General features: G+C 39.1%; 1 protein-coding gene across 1 annotated transcript in view; it reads left to right on the top strand.

The window, feature by feature from the left end:
* Positions 1–19,406, top strand: part of astn1 (astrotactin 1) — a gene marked incomplete at both ends in the record, with an annotated part of 359,967 nt that overhangs the window by 223,670 nt on the left and 116,891 nt on the right. Inside the window, 2 exons of the mRNA XM_080503139.1 lie at positions 342–446; positions 4,980–5,168. Of these exons, the coding sequence (XP_080359265.1) occupies positions 342–446; positions 4,980–5,168 (294 nt within the window). The remainder of the gene's footprint in view (positions 1–341; positions 447–4,979; positions 5,169–19,406) is intronic.

Here is a 19,406-nt window from a genome sequence, read left to right as displayed (position 1 = left end):
CCTTGATTTTGTTGAAGGGCAAGCAGCACATCATCCTCCTCTTTGATTATATCAGAGATCCCCCCTGCTTGTCTCCCTCACCAGTCATCTAATGTTGTATTAATATTTATTAAATATACTTCCTGGTTCCCTCTATATAGCAAACAACAATGAAATATAAGGCCACCTTTGGATCTGGCACTCAACACTGCAATCTCCCCCGTGATGGAGGAGTAAATAGCACATGAATGATTTAGTTTTTCCATAAGAATTGCACAGGTGGGCAGGTGAGTAAATCATGCGAAGCTAAAGCTACAGCTACTGCATCCATATTAATACATGTGCTCTATGTTTTACTGCAGGTATGGTGAACTACAGTGAGGTGTCTGGATACCCCCTCGTCCAGCACTGGAGTCTCCGCTCTGTACTATACCACGTCAAACTCAATCAGTGGGTCCTTTCTCAAGGTAGATGCCAATATGCTCATTAATTATCTTTTCATAATGTGATTTCACTGAGTGTTTATTTATGTTAGAGAAAACCTTGCTGCAGCCCTCTTTGCTGAATGAAACCGCACCTTGAGCTATCAATTATTTATCACATAGTAATTAATATGACACATCAAGGTTAGTGGCTCATCGTTGCCCCATTGGTACTTTTAATTTTTGTTTTTGATCCACTATGTGGTTACACTGCCATCTTTGGAATTGTGTTTTGACTATGCATACAGATTTGGGGACTTTCGGAAGCGAGCAGTTTATATGTGGTGAGCTTATTAATGATGATCTCAGTGAAGGTGCCATTGACTTCAACTCTTGCAGAAAACATTTTATTCTAATTAAACCCATATAAAGCTCTACCAGCACCTCTCGGTGTAAACACAGCACACAAAGTAACACATTTAGTGTTTTGTAGATTATACTACCTTCGTGGTGGTGTAGTTGTTGTCACTTTCCTCTCACAGGTAGAATATTCCCACCTTGAGGACTTTCTGAGTGACGTTTGCGTGTTTGTTCCGTCAGGCTTAATAATGATTGCTGACTGTACGTTGTGAGAGCACGCCACTGTGTTTCTCTGTCCATCGATGGGCCGGTGACCTGAGTGCTATAAAGGTGGGAAATGCAACATTGATTATGGTGACAATATCAACTCTTTACTCAGCTGTTGAATAACGCATGATAAACGTAATATCTGCTCGTATCTACATTCCGGAGACAGCTGTAGCCAAACAAAATAAAACATAACTGCATGGACAGGTTTTTTTTTCTCTCCGAAGCAAGAGGAAAGACGCTCTGAATAGCAACAGTTTTCATGAAAAGGTGGCCTTTCCGGAGGGCGAACCTGAGGCTTAATGTGGTGCTAAAGTTTAAACTTGGGTTATTGGCTGGCCCGCCAGAGCGAATGAAAATGTAACAGGCAGGGCATGAAGAGGCAGAGGCTATAAACAATTTTATACATGGTGTAATCTGAGAGAAATGTGGGAATTCACAAGAGGAGAGGTGAGCCATGTCACCTGTGACGAAATGTTAATGTACATTTCTTGTCACTGTCATTAAGGTTGGTTTATTTTTTATTTTATTTTTTTGTGTTTTTTTTCAACACCACTGTGCCATACGTTTAGTAAATGCTAAGTGGACTTTATTGATATGGCACATTTTACTGCTTCTGCTTGATCTGCCACATTCACCTGTTAACACAGACACTGAACACCAAAGCTTTACTGCTAAACCATTGCATAAGGAGCACGCTGGGGTTCAGTATCATAGACACTTTAGGAGATGAAGATTGCTGCACCACCCTTGTTGTGTAAAATATGGTGTACTTTAAAACCTGCAATCTGAATGCGAACTCATGTGCAGACTAGACTAGACGAACAACTGTACACATTGAGCTCAGACTCGAACTCTTTATAATTGTGCTTTATTATGATGTTTATTGCTTGTTTGTTTTGTGAATGTGCCTTAAAAAGCAGCGATAGAACATGAAAAAAACTCAGATAAAAGGACTTTTGCACATTTGTTTGTGTTTGTTCCCTTATGAACCCAGAGTGTGGTTTTTCCATTCAAGACTACCGTTTTAAGAACACACCTCTTATTTAGTTGAATGTGCACGAGAGGTACTGTGTTTATGTGTGTGTACAACATTGTTTTTTGCTTTCCCCTGAGCAGGGCTGAGTTGCAGTAGTTCATTTATTATAGATGGTGGCTCTGGACATGTGTGTCACTGATACTATTGTAAACAGATGTGCAGTGTTGAGTTGAATTGAGTTTGATAGATTGTTTTCTTCTTCATTTTCTCACTACTGATCATAGTGTAATATAAAAGCTCTCCTGAATGCAAGATTGATTTGGTTAAATATCATTCGATTGCATCAGAAGTGGATGTTACGTGACGATCTGATAATGTTGGAGAGAAGTAGATGATAACGAGGAATGAGGTCAGTCGACGCCAGCATGTATCCCATGATATTGTCTTAGTCCTTTCCTCTGTCTCTGCGATAGCCTGTCATATATCACAAAGCCCTGCATCTATAGTAAGACCAAAGCAAGCTGACAGCCGCCTGCCATAGAAGCTTCACAGAATGAGATAACTGTGGATAGGTATTTAGTCTAGCAGTACTTCCTCTGAAGGCTGCTCCTAGCTTCTGACACATAAAGGATTAGACTGAATATTTCCTGACAGGTCTCTTACTACTAAACGTGTAATTCAATAAGAGAAAAAAAGAAAAACGTTTTTACCTTTTCATGTGCCTCACTGCATCACTTGGGTCGCTCTGTTGGCAGTGTTAAGGGGTTAAATAAAATCCGTTGAAATATTGCATCAATCATTCTGCCTGTCTTGGAGCAGCCTCATTTAATAATTTTAGATTTTGTGATGTTTTAAGTGCATGCATTATTCATAAATCCTTCATAAATAGTTTTCATTCTGATAAGTGCAGCCACCCCACTGTAAATACAGCCATGACACCTCTAATGCATTTCCAATGGCGCTGCTGTGGTTTGAAAGTGGCTGCCACTTCTGCTGAGGATACACTTTCTATTTTCTCCTCACTCAGAAGCGACTCAACAGCCGCCGTCTTTTTTACTCCCATTTCCCACTTTAGCTCATCATATTTCAACAGCCACCGGAGGGGTGAGGCTACTGATTTTTACATCTGATAGCGAAGCCCCCATCGCTCACGCTCACTGCGCTCTCTGTCTCTCACTTCAGCGGCCTCCTAATTTAATTTTAGAGGAGAAGTAAGAGCGAGCGGAGCGTGAGTGCCGAGATATTAATACTGCTTCTCCTGGAAATCATAATGACAAACTGCTATTGCAGTTTAGCTTTCCAATATTTGCCGAGAGAGAATCCCAGCGAGTACATGGTCATTTTGTTGGAGTGTAGTCAATGTCTCACATCAAACATACTTCCTTGTGCATTTATTATCTTCGTCTGCACGCACTCTGAATTCACTGATAATAAAATAACATTATAACACCACCTTACGGAAAATAAACAGTTTCCTTTATTGAAGAAGTCTTCATGTCAGCGTTTTCAAGTAGATCAAATTAGAGATTGAAAATCTATAGTTCCGGCATTTCCTCGGATACTGTCATACTGCTTGTTTTAGAAATAGAGAAAATCTTTAATATCATAGGGTTTTTCTGGGCTCACTCGTTCACTAAAGACAGCACAGGATGTCCTAATATCTCCTCCAGGCTGTGTTTTGTGATAAAAACAAAAGCTGAGGATGAGGGATTTCATAAAAAGGAAAGAACAACAAATAAACAGTTGTATATAGTGTGAAGCTAATATAGTGGGGGGGGGGGGGGGGGGGGGGGTGTATTCAAAGACAAAGCTTGTAGACTTTGTGTTGTGATTGTTTGTGAAAAATAAGATATTAAAGGTTCAGTAACATACCAGACCAACAACCTCTAACTGGCACCCATCAAACTGCATTTATTGCTTTTGGATGATGCGCATGACTGCAATGTTTTTATTCAAATGTTGTAAAACTTGCTACTACTGGCGAGTGACATTGATTCATGCCCTTACTTTCTCATCTGTGTCCACTTGACCATAGTTTGACACTCCATATTTTGTTGGAAATAGACACTTCACATCAATATTTTAACTCTCCCCTGCAATAATCTAAGAAACATTTCTTGATAGGTTTCTCTTCGTTACAGACGGTGAACATCCAAACTGAATTATTCATTAAATATGGAACAAATAGTGCAGTGCAGATTATAAGATTTCATTTTGGATTTCCCTTTTTATAAATGTAATGGATAGAAAAATTGTGTTAAGATGTACAATGTTCTGATCATTTTTGTGGATGTGTGGTTGTAACAACATGCAGGACAAGTTTTTCCATGTGAGATGTGTGTTTATTTTAATATAGCAGGATTGTTTTTTGTTTGTTTTAGGGTTGTTAAGGGAATGAGATAAATATCCACAAAATACAATCATCTTGAATCTGTGGTAAAAATGCACATTATATCACAAATGTATAGTTATCGCAATATCACCATAAGCAATACTCATTCAGAGAATGACGGACTGAACTGCAATAATTTCTTATTCAATAATAATCTCAAACAACAAAAACACTAACATCATCTTCTTAGGACTTTGTATTTATTGCAAATCGTATAGTTATCTCATTACTTATCATTTACATACATATATTACGTGTCCCAAAAATATAGTAGCTCTCGTGTGTAAAAAGTTAAAAGTTGTGGATGTGTCATGGTACGTTTCTGTAAGGCGAGCTTGTTTTCCTCGGCCGTGGTTGAAACGCATTATTGCACCCAAAGTATTGTTGTTGCAGAATACACATAGTATTTGAGTAGTGGGAAACCTTCTCAGTATTCAGAGTGTATTGGAGGATGGAGAATGACAAAGCAGCAATACAAAAATTCATACATTTCGACTATAACCCCAAAATCCCTTTCAGTTGTGTTTCAACTGAGAGCATTCATCCATAGGTTTTGTATTTGTTTCCTTTATCTCTTCAGCTTTCAGCTCAGCCATCCATTCGCTGGACGGAGCGACTCAGCGGAGCGACTTTGTCTCCATCCTCAGGGAGTTCGGGAACCACTATGTGCAGGAGGCAATGTACGGCTTTCAGGAGTCCTGCACCATCTGGTACCCCAACAAACAGGTCCAAAGACAGCTGTGGCTGGAGTACCAGGACATCAGCAAAGGTAGGAGACCTTTGATTGCACACTGCAAGCATTATTTACTATATGTTACTAAAGTAGTTGAAAATGGCGAAATACTACCTTAATGACTGAAGGTACGGTGAAAATTGTTGGTGTTTGTCATTTATGCCTATTTTTAGTTTCCGTGCTGGGCTTTTGGGGTGTCTGAATTAATCTGTTACAAATGTAGAGCTGGCGGGGCTCTTGAACACACCTCAGCTGCACATGAAGTGTTTGCCAAGAGAAACATTTCAACCTCACATGGGACCTCTGAACAAACCCTGCCCTCCTTTTCAGTTGGATCCGATCATAGAGCACGAGGGTGTTTGTCTTTTTTGACTCAATGCAGCTTCTCTTCGTAATGCCTGTTGTTGATTAGCTTTTCTCGAGCCTTTTTAGGCACTCGGGTGTTTAGTGGGATCTATAAACCGAGCAAGCATCACAAACTTAACACTCTCCGAGGTTAGTGATGAACATCATTATTTTCTATCTTCCTTTCTTCTTTTCCTTCATCAGATTTTATCAGGGTCAGACAGAGTGACGTGACAGCATTACTCAAGTTTCCAAAGAGGGCAAAATAAAACTCTGGCATGGCAGGAAAAAAAGTTTGTTCAAGGCTGCAAGAACAGTAAACAGACACAGTTGGAAAATACGACTTGGCTTGTGACAGTGTATATTATGCAGTTGTTTTAAGCTTCCCGAGTTTTGTTACTTTTTGAGTTTGTGGCGCTTAATTTCAGAAATAATAGTACTCCCCTTACACTTTTGGAACTGGTTGTTTTGCAAGAAGTGTCTCTCACACTTTTCCCACATTGAAGTTGACCCGATGAACTTATTATTCAAAATGTTTGGATACACTGAGTTGTTTTTTCTTGAGTCGGGGTCCTGTGAATGTCTCAGTACCGTTCATTCATGCAGTCGGCAGCTGCAAGCTCCCTGCAGTTGTTTCCTTGAGTTGTCTAGACTACATATGCTTCCCACGTCACAAGTTCTGTAAGTCACAATGTGTTTACCATCTGTTTGAGTCCCCCCATTGATGAATCCTGTGCTGTAGATCAGTGTGTCTTCGCTTTATAATCAGCGTTGTCCTATCTCGAGCAGTTATGTTAAATTGCTCTGTGCTTGAAGCACTGCTACTTCACAGTCAAGCAATCAAAGAAGCAATCTCTTTGCCTTTTGTTTTATTACTCTAAAGCCAGTGTACTTTGTCACCGATCCATCTCTTTGTTACCTGTGCTTGTTTTCTCAGTAAGTCACAGCAGTGATAAATAACAGCCCGTCTCCCCCTGCCGTTTCACCTCAGTGGCTTCAAACTGTCCACCGTCGTTTCCTTTGTTTGCCCCGGCCACTTGTCTTCTCATCCCTTACTTTGTCCAAGGACACCCCTGCTGCACCTCACCATTCACTCCTGGTTACCTCTGCACTGATAGATAGCTTCAGATCACTGAGTTTTCCCACCCTCAATGAAAAGTGCATTCCTCTTCATTTCAATTGCCACTGACACGCAGGTTGCCGACGCTGCTAAATGATTCAACGCAATCAAAAAAAAATGCTATTCTGCTCCCTCTTCAAAAACGGTCTCCGATTTCTTTTTTATTTATGCCAGATCGAGGCAACTTTCCTTGGCTTGATGTCAGCGATACTCAACTTTTGAACACACTCGTGTTATAAACATTTTACATCTAGTACATTATATATCTGCATGTATTACACATAAACTGCACATGTCTCCCAAGTGAGTGTGTGCATGTGCCTTTGCATGTATAGGTACATATTTAGGGAAAAAGTTAATGAAACTTTTGAATGACTAATAACAGTACATTTAATGTGCAGTATTTTCTTGGACTATTTCCACGTAGCTGATGACCTGACATTTCATATTCTAAATCTTCTTCAGCAAGTTCTTGCTACTCTTTCCTCAATGTGGAGAAACGAACAATCTGTCTTCATAATTTATTTGATTTGAAGCTAATACTGGAATCTTTCCTGTAGTCATCACTCCACATGTGAAAACAACTATAAAAAGGTGCCATTCTCGTGGGAGTGAAAATGTAATTGTCTGAACTTGTGCAAAATCAATCCAGAATCTACTTTTCCTGTCAGGGGGGAGCAGAGTGATTACATCGGGCTTTGAAGACCTGAAATGATTCAATCGAACTGGTAAATGTTTCAGCCGAGAGCACGGACCATCCGTTTTCTAGGAAAAGGAATTGATTCCATTGGCAAAAACTTGAAATCAGAGCCATCGTTCTTAATCTCTTCCTGGCTTCTTGGAAACATCCTGGCCTTTTGGAGGGAGTAATGAGCTCACAGGAGAATTTGATGATCCATGTCCTCACCCTTTGCTCCAAATACAAGCTGTGCCCGACTGCAGCCGCCCTCCATATTCAGCGAGAAGCCAGGCTGATCGTTTTTCTGCATCTTAGCTCTCGGGGTTGCAGCTGCTACCAGCTGTAATAGACAGTAGCTATAATTATATCAAATACACATTAAAGATTAAATCAATATTTTTGTCATCACTTCAGATGTTTTATCACATCATTTCCATTGCACCAGTGAAATGTACCTGTTACAGAAAACACCATGTTGTGCAATCCTCTCATCTGCATCATTGTTGCTCTGGCCTGTTAAGCTGCAGATGTGTGGTTTATATGATTTTGTATTTATTGGAAATCTCATTTGTCTCACCCAATCAAATACTGTGGTGATGTTTTTTTTTAGTTTTTTTTTTAGTTTTGGGAAATCTCATGAATACAAAAAAACTGTTTCACAAAACAGCCCATCTGCTACTTTAATCAAATTCAATAAAATATAAATAAACAAATATATAAAAATCCCCACAACTGTGTGATATTGTGCGTCAACTGTTAATTATAACTCAACAGACCGCAGCTCAGTGGGTGAAAGAGCCACAGAGTGCAACACCATCTCTAAAGTTAATTGAAAACTTACACCGGTTGTTTGCTAATGACCCGGGCACCTGAAAACAACACGCACAAATTCTCACACACGCACACACACACACACACACACACACACACACACAGCACAGAGAAATATATATGTACAGATACACACAGCAAGAATGTCTTTGCTGTATCAGTCATGTTTGTGGACACTCTACCATAGCTCATTAACCATAGTGTGTGTGTGTGTGTGTGTGTGTGTGTGTGTGTGTGTGTGTGTGTGTGTGTGTGTGTGTGTGTGTGTGTGTGTGTGTGTGTGTGTGTGTGAGAGTGAGTGAGAGAGACGCCGTGGCAGTGATTAATAGAACTTTCCTCCCTGCTCTCGGTTGTGATGTGAGGTTCCTATTGTCAGACGCATGACCTCAATTACCGCGCTGAAGATCAGACATGAACAGCATGAAAACCACCTTTGCTCTGCTCATGTTGCCACCATTTATTACAACGAGAAAATGCTTTTGATTTGGATCACTAAGGACCGAAAGGGACATTTAAAAAGGCTTCCTGGTTGGACTATTGTATAATTGGAAAATAGCTGATGCGATTGTACCTTTTTCAGGCACGAGTAATGAATAAACTCTTTCCATGGATATCCTTATATCCTTCTCTGAAATAGATATTTCAGAGAAGAATTTAAAGTTTGGGGTATATTTTACAGTTTGCTTCACACACCATTGCAGCTTTGTTTAAAGATGTTTCAGTAATGACAGATGTACATATTAGCATGGCTGCTCAGAGAAACAGCATTGCATCTGTATAATTTGTATACATTTTCCCAAACAAATAATGGTTTTAATGTTGGTTAATAAATAAATAAATACAACTTAGTATTTATTTTAATATTTCAGTACTACAAGAAACTAATAGAAACTGCTATTAGCTGTGGTCTTTTTTTGTGTATTTATAGTTATTTCTGTAATTTAAATAAAGCCAAACAACTAATTAAATACAAGTGTTACGATTGTAGTATCATTAAAATTATGTTGTGAAATAATGTGACGCGTGTTCCCCAAGAGGGTATGTGATTATACAGGATTTTGTCTTTGTGTCATGTTACTTTTATTTCAGCAGATTATCCCGAACAAACAAGTGAAGCATGTTCACAGCCTGTTTAGTTTGGTTAAAACTTTATAGGGTTAAAGATTAATGTAATGTCTGCAAATACATGAGAGAGTTGATATCGCATAGAATTACAAATTCAAGGGTACATTTTGGAGAAGTGTTACATCTACTTGTTTATAGTTTGGAAAAGGCGACATAATATATTTAGTTATTTGGCATAATGCAAAGATTGCCTTTGATCTTAGCATTGTGACTTTTTAGGGAATAAAGCTGTCACAACCAGTTTCTCAATTAAATCGCATAGCCAGCCAAATGTCCTCTCGCACATTGTGTGGGCTTCTTAAATACATATAAATATTTTTTTTTTAGATACACTCCCAAAATGAGGACAGTACACAGCCATCTAAATATGGAGTGGATGTGAATATGATTAGCCTTATTTAGTTTGCCTCGTCTGTCATTTACCAAGTGACCTGTCCCAGGGAACTTTTGTGAGGAGCAGTTTGCTTGAAAACAACTTCAAAATAATTAGATGCTTTGGAGTTCTGTCAAAAGTACACTCTAGCAGCAATTAAAAATTGAATATACTTCAGAAACGCCTAAAGGTGACATTATAGAGCTTGGTGAATTGTTAAATGTCAGATCAAACTGAAAATACCAAATCCTGATGGAAATTTTCCGACTTAAGCCAAGGTGTGTCTGCAGTAAACAGTGCCACTGAGAATTCAATCTCTTCTCATTGTTTTTTATGAAGAAATCTCTTCCCGGGCTTATTATCTACCTTTTTTTTTTTTCCCTCTCTGACTTTTGTTCTCCACCTCTTCTCTTTACTTTCTCTCTCAATTAAATCACCATGACCTCCTTCCTTAACCTCGGTCCCGTCCCCCCACAGAGGCAGGCGTAAGCTTTTTACCCAACCTCCACTGCAGCTTTGCGTGTTGGAATGCGTGCTACTATGATCATCCTGGCAGGAGCCAGGTAAAAATAGATGCCTTATTTATTCTATTAGGGCCTGTCATTTTAACAAAGAAGCAGCCAGGAACGTCTCGCTCCGGGGTGAGAGATGAGAGTGGAGGAAGGAGGGTGCCGAGGAAGAGCTGGAAAGACATGGGAGAAATTATTCAGAAGTTGGCCCGACCTGTTTGACCCGTCTGCACCAGCACACCACACGTACACGCCTCAGCGCCACCTGACCTGCCTGCTCACCAGCTGGGAATTATGCAACACTCACTGCTGATCCCTAACAAAATTTTGACTATATATACTTGACTGTTTCTCTCGTTGTCATATTGGATTTGCATATTGTCATCTTAGTTTTTGCATTTGTTTTTTTTTCTCTTTTTTTAGACATAGTCTTCAATACTTTATCTTCAAACAAAAGTGGAATATGTTGTAACTATGTGAATACATTGGAAGCATCACATAATATGAGTGCAAGAAAGTGATGTATACAAAAAGACCAATGTGCAGGTGGGTAAGAAAATTGAAGAAAGAGAGATACAATTAGCTTTTACCGTTATGTAACAGACGCTTCATTAGTAAAGATGACAAGTGTGCTTGTGGCAATTGTTTTCTGGGCATTGTCATGAGATTATTTTGGCCCTAACCAGTCAGCAGTGATTCATTTAAGGTGTATCTTCCCACAAATGACACAGTGATAAACATTATCCAGTCATTTGATTTGAACGTTGTTGTTTCCATCTTATTACTTATTTGATCATTTGTTGCTTTATATTCATCCTCAAACTCCTAAAGTTTTAGTGGAACTGTTTTTCCAGTCTGTGTAAAGGAGCCTTTAGTGAGTTGTTAAATTACAATGTGGGCAACAATTTGCACATTTGTGACGTCCATAAAAACAAATAAAAAATGTGTTAAAGGTGTTAAATAAAAACTGCAATGAAAGGAAACGTAGGTATAAACATCGAGTTCAGTTAAACATGTTTTCACAGCTTCAGGTATAAACGCTGATAGATGGTATAAGTTTGTAGTTTTCCGATAGCAAATGGGCTGCAGGTAAATAGCATGTTTCTGAAAGCAATGTCACTTTCGCCTATTTTTACACACACGCGCGCACACACACCCGCGCACACGCACACAGACACACACACACACACACGCACACACACACTCACGTTAACAGCAGAAACAGCTCCGCCATGCAGGTTGTTCCCCTGCTGGGAGTAACTTGGGGGTTCAGAGTCTTGTTCAAGGACACTATGGCACATTGACAGGCAGAGATGGGGATCAAGCTGCTAACCGTGGGATTAAAGAATAATGTGACGCTGCTGTGACTCCACCTGAGCCACCGCAACCAGGCATCAAGTTATCAATGGACCGACGTTAAGTTCTGGATGAAATTTCAAAAGGACACCCTCAAACCAGGTGTCTGTGACCTCCTGCTATAAATACAATGGTGCCCAGTTGTGTGGACAGTAATGTGTAGCTGGCTGCAGGGTTTTCAAGCAGTTACAGTACCAGATGCAATGCATTTAGCCGTAGATTAGTGTGTAGTTATGTGGCTCACTGCTCTTTCGGTGCATCTACTGGTCCCACATCAAGCTGGAAATAACACTGAACAAATTTGAAATGTTTCGCTCAAGAAATGTCATCTTGTGGCTCTCTGGCCCCAGGCTGTAAACTCACATAAATATTCTACACATTTAGCTCTCGGTTTAGGTCTCGGTTGGTTAGAGTCTTCTGCTTTTCTACCCAGGCTATATAGCACTGCTATTTTACTCAAGATTTCTTAAAACACCCAAAAAACAATCATGGAAAAAAGAACATTGATTATTTATAGATGTTTTTCCTCCACGAGACACCATAAAGCTTTTCAAAACAAAAGAGAGAAAATCACCTTAATTGATAAATTGTTAATTCAGAAAGTGACAATAGTGGGCACTTTAGAACTTTCTCTGTGACCTTATATAAGCTGTAGCGTGGTTTTCTGAGGCCCTTAAGGGAATTCAAGCAGTGACAGGTCAAGTGTTAGCTTGTTATATCAATAATTAGGAAAGGTTTTATTTTGGAGGGTGTTGGTAATGGCACATGACAGCATAATCACTGCAGTACATATGTCACACAGGGATAGTGACTACACGTGGCATCTCCACAATGTTGGAAAAATAATATGGCACTGTGATGCTTTCTCTGTGCCACTTAGCAAGGTCTTGTTTAACCAAGCTCAGCTAAACCCACTTTGATAATGGCTATGATATTACATCATTGTCAGCACAGTACATATGGCCTAAAATAGATAGAAGGCTATACTGATTGTCTCATGAATCGTTTAATAAGGGTCTTGATCGTGACCTGGATATTATTAGGTTTGGTAAACTACTGAGTGAAAAATAAGATGAAATTTGATGCTGGTAAAACAAATTTAATACGGGTTATTTTAGATAACTGGATCGGAGAAGTAATGTCTTCTTGCTGGCAGCTGCCACAGAGGTTCCCCCAAATAGATTGGATAAATGTCTTGTTAGAAATGGCCAGGAAGAGAGTGGGGAACCATGTGGGGGTTGAAATTGCAACACACATTGTGTGATTTAGTTTTCTGCCAGACCTGGTCAGTTTCACAAGGGACAGGTCTGGCTACATAAAGTTAGAAATAAGTTTTGGAAGATGCCTTTACTTGCTTCACCATCCTTTCAGATAGACACTATATTTTATGTCAACAAATACTTTATCTTCTTTCTCAATGCACCTGATAACGTACATTTGAGGATCCCCTTCAACTCACTCATGTTGAGGAAGTAGATCTTTACACTGTTAAAGAACATAACTAAATTCAATTTGGTTACGGCAGACAAGAAGCATTTTAGGATTGAGTTGGAGAAAAGTCTCTGTTAAAAGGGCTCTATATTCACCTTGATCTGAACATAACCAATATTAGTGAAAAGTAATTTTTTTAGTAAATAAAACCCATTCTGGATGGCAATCAAGTCTGGAATAAAATATGCAGACATTTCAGTGAGTGCCCAGCTATCAATAGACAGAGGCTGACAATCAGGATCTCCTCCTAATATTTGTTTCTTGTTTTTTCTTATTCTCTTGTTTCCCATACTGCTGTGGTTGTGAGAGATGGCGTAGGTCCTGGACTCCCAATAATCCATTGCGTAAAAATGGGCTGTTCAACCCTGGAATTAAAATAAATTACATGAAATGGATGGAAAAATGTTGAAATGTGGACTCAATGTCAAATGGACAGTCGAAACAGATTAAGCTAATCTGGTTTCCCAGAATACAGATGGTAGGAGGTTGGTGAAAGCATAAAGAAATGCATAGAAATAAAGACAAGATGAGTGAAGAAAGGGTGAAATGAGCAGATAACAAAGAACTACAAACTGCGAATGACAAGATAAAGGACAGACAGAGAAGACACCGTGGAGAGGAGGTGAACACTGCCGCAGCAGTAGCTGTGATACGGAGGCAGTGGAGATGATCCAAGGAGGTGTGGGTGGAGGTGTTGAAGGAGATGTCATCTGCCTCTCTGAGGAGGAGGCAGGGTGATAAATCTCTCCTGCTTGTTCACTCACCAGACTATTTCAGACAGATGTGGAACAGATGTCTGTGAACAAAATCACTTTTAGTGTTTCGATGCAACACAACATTTTTCTTTCTTTTCTTTTTTCTAATTCCACTTATGTTGATATGACTCACTATTTAATTTGTATCTGGCCTTATATGTATATAAGAGAAGAAGAAAATGAACATTGCAGCTGGAGCCTGGTGTCTTCAAAAGTATCATCCGAGTTGTCAATTGGAACCAATCCAACTGTGAACATTACAGTCGAAGATGAGAAACAGATTGTCCGGCTGCATTGCCACAAAGCCGGTTGATATCGAGCTTGGTCAGCACAATTGCAGATGACTCGCCTCAGCAGAGGAGGCAGCACCATGGGTGTATCAGTTTACGTGCAGCGGGATTACTCAAATCGCATTACGGCAGGATTATCTGTAAATTAAGACAAGGAAAGAACTATGCTACTGGCTGCGGGGAAGCCACTGATCAAATTGCAGATACTTTCAGAGAACATATTGGATGTAATAATGTGATAGTTTGAAAGTCTTCTCTTGTTTGTTGTTTTGTTATAATAAGCTGAATGCATCGCACATATGCAGTGTGTTTGGTACTATTTTGTCCCTGTGGAAGGTCATATCAAGCCTGACGTGCTGATATTAACCTAATAACCATTTGAAAAAAACAAAAGGAACAACAACAACAACAACAACAAAACAGTAAAGCACAGCTCGATTTTGGGGGTTGTTTAAAAATTACCATGTGCATTTACTGCAGATTCTCAGCTGTTTCCTGATTTTTAGTGATGATCTACTAATGAGCTACTAAATGATCTACTAAACCTACTAACGTACTAAATTGTCCTAATTTAACATGTCTCAGTAATAAGCCACGAGTGAGATACATAGAATTGTTTTGTCTGAAATCACTACTCAAGACTCACATAGGGTGCTCCCTAAACTGTTTGCATGTTCTGCTCAAATATTGCATAAGCACTAATATGCACATACATAGGTCACTCAATGTAAACCCTGATGCATTGTGAAAAGTACTTATGCATTGTGCTGCCTGATGCAGCCATGTCATCAGCAAAAGGGAATTTACAGTATATAAAAGCTTCCTATGTCGTCTAATAGGAGTGTAGCTTTCTGGATATACATGTTGTTTTTAGGTCAGTTTATTCAGACTTTACAACTCCATTGTATTTCCATTTTAACTATATTGATACCACACTTTGTATTTGTAAAAAGTGTCTTATTTTCAATTGCACAATTAATCCTTAATACTATCCTGGCAAGCAATAAATAAGAACACTGATTCATTTAATTTAATATACAAAATATGCCTGGAATGCAAAAGCTTTCCTAATTTGAGGAACATTAAAATTTATCACATCACCGATGGGCACATCCAATGCAGGACAAGAAAATAATAAATCTTCTGTGATTAAGTCTAACACCTCCAGTCTGAACACATTTTAAAGATGTTGTTTGGCGGAGGAAAAGTTATTGAGGCACATGTCGATTAAAGTAATGAGTTACTGTAATGCATAATGACAACCATTGATATAATCCTCAAAGCACTCCTTTGTCTGAATTTCTATTGGTTTAGACAAATACCGTGTATATATATACACATACAGTTCTTTTTTCTTTTTTTTTTGTTAAGATTTCAACATAGCCTGAAGGCTGTACATTATTATTTAAAAAAACAAATCAACCACCAAATTAATATCTTGAGTCAGACTCAAAGGGAATCTTTCATTGAGGTTGTAAAATTTGTCTCATCGCAAGCAAAAATGTTGATGTGCTCACACACACACACACACACACACACACACACACACACACACACACACACACACACACACACACACACACACACATGCACCACCAGTGAAGAAGGACAGGCATTCCTGAATCAGCTGTCTGTGAGGCAGCTGAAAGTCGTTTTTCTTGTTCAGCAAAACAGCCATTTTGGACCAGTTTGTTTCATCAAAAGTGTGAGCCTGAGAGATATCAGAGCGAATGAATAGTCTGTCTGAGTCAGCTTTGTGCTTGATGACTTGAGGTGCTTTAAGTTTTCAGTGAGAGTACAGGATGGTCAGGGAGTTGCTTGCTGTCATTAATACAGTGGTGTGAGAGTCAAAATCTCAAAGTCATGACCAGCTCAGTAATGTTCAAACTTTAATGTCTTATTAGCATACAATGTGAGCTTTATTGGAAATGCAATCACAATATAATATTCTAACTTGCATTAAACTCAAAAATGATGTTTTCTGCTTTTGAAAGAAATGTTCAATCTTCTATTTATGTTTTGTTTACTTGTGATTGAGCCTGTAGGGAAATTTAGAAATTACTTTTGTCTGTAGGGAAATTTAGAAATTACTTTTGTCGATAAGAAATGGAACTGCAATGGAAATAATGAAGCAATAGCAAATCCAGAATATTAGTGAACTATATTTTCCCCAATGCATTGGTACAATAAAATGCAGTTTCTAGTGCAGTCCAACATTGCATTAGTCCTTGAAAGTCAGGCAGCAGCGTGACTCTCATGAGCACAAACACTTAACAGCTTATGGAACAAGTGGTCAGTAATGGCTGCAGTTCTGGTGGAAGACAACCCTGCAAACCCTGTGGGATCCAAAGTGTTGCGTGTCCTTGTAGCAGAACAAACATGGATGGAAGCCATCAGTTTGCACTGCTTAAATGCATTGACATTTGTACTGAAAAGGCCAAAAGAAAGATGAAAAAAATGTGCAGGGTCTGGTTGAGGTCCTGTGTACTACTGCTCATGCCACACAGGGAATTAGAAGTGTGCAAAATTGATCAAATCAACCTACCTGATGGAAAAGCTGTATTTTTAGTAGCAGGCCTGATGAAAATACCAAACATGAGTCCTCATGCAACTGCTGCTCTTGGGTCCACTCTTCATTGTCAATAGTGTCTTATCAGGTTGTCTCTAAATGTAATTTGAATCTAAATAAATTCTGTTGAGGTGAAGCTATGGGCCCAGCATATGATTTCAGACACGAACTCCTCTCCCATGGAGAACGAGGACCCATGGCTGGGAAAACCCAACTCAGAGAGCAGCATACAACTATTGAAAAGTCCTGTCTAAACTAATAGTTCAAAATTATATTTGCCCTCACTCCTTCCCATGATGATGTCCACCTCTGTTAAAACTGCCCCCAACCTTAATTACCATAGTTTCCTGACTATGTCACAGCAGTCAAAAAGTCACGATGAGGAAAAATGCATATATAGGTCGCACTTGTGCATGAGACACATTTATTTTCCTATACCCAGACGTAACTGAATCGTTGGTAATCCTCATACAGCAGCTGCTGTTCCAGAACCATCTGTGAATTTGTTCCTCCAGCTTTGGACGACATGCATCATGCACAACAATTAGCCTTCTTTGTTTTCTTAAATCACTAAATGATTACTTTTTTAAATTAATATTCTATATTTGCTTCAGTTTCGATTTCAACAAATTACCCATTGAGAAAAGAGAAAAGGACTGTGCTTCACCTTCATCCTCTCAAGAACATGCAGCAGGCCAATTCTGATTCATTTTGTATTGTGGCCACCACGCTGTTATTCAGTGTTTTCTAATCATGTCCTACATGATCTGTTTCAGTCTAGCCCCTCAAACATCCACTCTTCCCCACAGAAATGTAATTCCACTCTCAGCCAGTCAAGGTCGTCGCTAAGATGAAATTTAGACATTTTATTCTTCTTGTTGGGAACACGTGGAGGAGGAGATGGGAGAGCGGCGGGGCAGCGAGCCCAGCATAGTCATCACTGTTTCTCTCTCTCACACTCTCTTCCTCATTATTCCTGCTTTCACTCTTGCCAGAAAAAAAAATGACCTGTTTACTCTGCTTTTCTTTACCAAGGACTAAAGCCTTTGTTGATTAATTTTTGGGGTTTTTCGTCTTTCCATTGTTGTGTTAGTTTCTCATCTTTTTTTTTTTTTTTTTCCCCCACTGTGTCTTTAGGGAATTCTCTGCTAAATGTTCTCCATGTATTTTTCACGCTCCTGCATTTTACTATCATCTTTTTCTGTCTGTACCTGCCTTTTTTTCTTTCTCTTTGCTCATGACACAGTAGACAGAAGATATGCTCCAAATTATTTTGGCATTCAGACCTGAGTTGTGTTGACAAAAAAAATGTTTTTTTTAGTTTGGCACGCCAAACTTCCTGTGACTCATCTGTCATTTATCAAACTGTTTTAAAGTATCTTTTAGTCAACGTGTGACTCAGGCTGGACTACCAAAGATGTGATGAGAGGCCAGGTTTAGTGTTTTAGTATAGTCTGCCACAATGTATACTATGTGGGTGTTGAATATATTAATAAACGCAGTGTTCAGGATTGGCCTACATTCATTGTGAAAGTAGCAAATTGCATATAATACTTACATTAGTGACACTGATGAGGCCATGGTGAAGTAACAGAGCTACATGCAGCCTTGTAAATGAAAGCCTGTTACATCGATTGTTTCCAGTTGCTCCAGTTTATAAAAGCTGGGTTGAAAGATTCAGCCACTGAACTCAAAGTGTGTAAAAATGATTACATTACATTAATTCATAGGGGAGCTGTGTGATTGGGTTAGAGTGAGACCCTTGTTCATGATTCCTCTCTGGGCTGAGTTCATATGTTTTCTAGATACTCAGCTTCTTGCTTTGATATGGTAACACAATTGCTTATTGAGTTAATTGCATGCGTGAGTCATGTTGACCAGAACAGGATCTTCCCTGTTTTTCCAGCGTAGATCAGGCCCAGCTCTCTGCATGCAAAACTCAAATAAGGCAGGAATATAAAATGGATGGATGGGGGATTGGCACTGACCATTGTCTGTGCTGACAAGAAGTAATTGAAGAACGGTTAAAAGATGGGACTCGAAATATTAGTGTTTTAGCATGCCTGCTGATTTTAATATGAAGTTGTCTTTTTTCCTGTTGTTTGCAGTGCCACACCCATTCTAAAAAGTCTATTCAAGTCGCATTACCAGCTTCTTCTAATACGGTTCAATTGGTCCATACTGTAAGCGCATGGACTATTTTCCCTGGACAACACAATCCCTCGGCCTCGCTAAGCTTAAAAGTACAATATTTATGGCTTTTCACCCGCTTGTATGAATCCTCCATTTTTTTTTTTTTTATTTCCCAGTGTATATTTACAATGCTAAATCCAGTTCCTCTAATGAGCAGAAAAAAAGAAAAACAAATTATCCAACCACAGCTGAAAACAACCAGTACCCCAGTCGCTCTCATTGAGGATACTTCATGTTTGCAGAAAATGAAAAAAAAAAAATATTCCATTAGTTTATGAGGATTTTTCTTGTAATCTTTCTTTTTGTGAAAATGCATATGCATGCTCAGGGTATTGAAATGTTAAGAAATTGAAATAACAGTCTTTTTTTGGCATATTCTGTTACAAAAAATAGCTTTCACTTCACAGTAGATTTGTACAGACTGGGAAACTGAAAGTGTTTGTTGGACCCAGTCATCCTCTTTTGATTAACTAGGGCTCAGGCAAACCCTGACTGTGTACTGTGCTGGGTAGCATTCTTGTACATGTACAATAGTGCATGTGAATGTGCGCTTTGAAGGCATTTTCTCGACTTTACAAAGTCTACCTCATCTATGATTTAATGAGGACGTGTGACAGAAATATCTTTTCCATGGAGAG

Source organism: Blennius ocellaris, assembly GCF_963422515.1.
Source record: "Blennius ocellaris genome assembly, chromosome: 10".
NCBI lineage: Eukaryota > Metazoa > Chordata > Actinopteri > Blenniiformes > Blenniidae > Blennius > Blennius ocellaris.
Note: the sequence above shows the minus strand (reverse complement) of the source record. Positions and strands in the feature narration are given on the sequence as shown.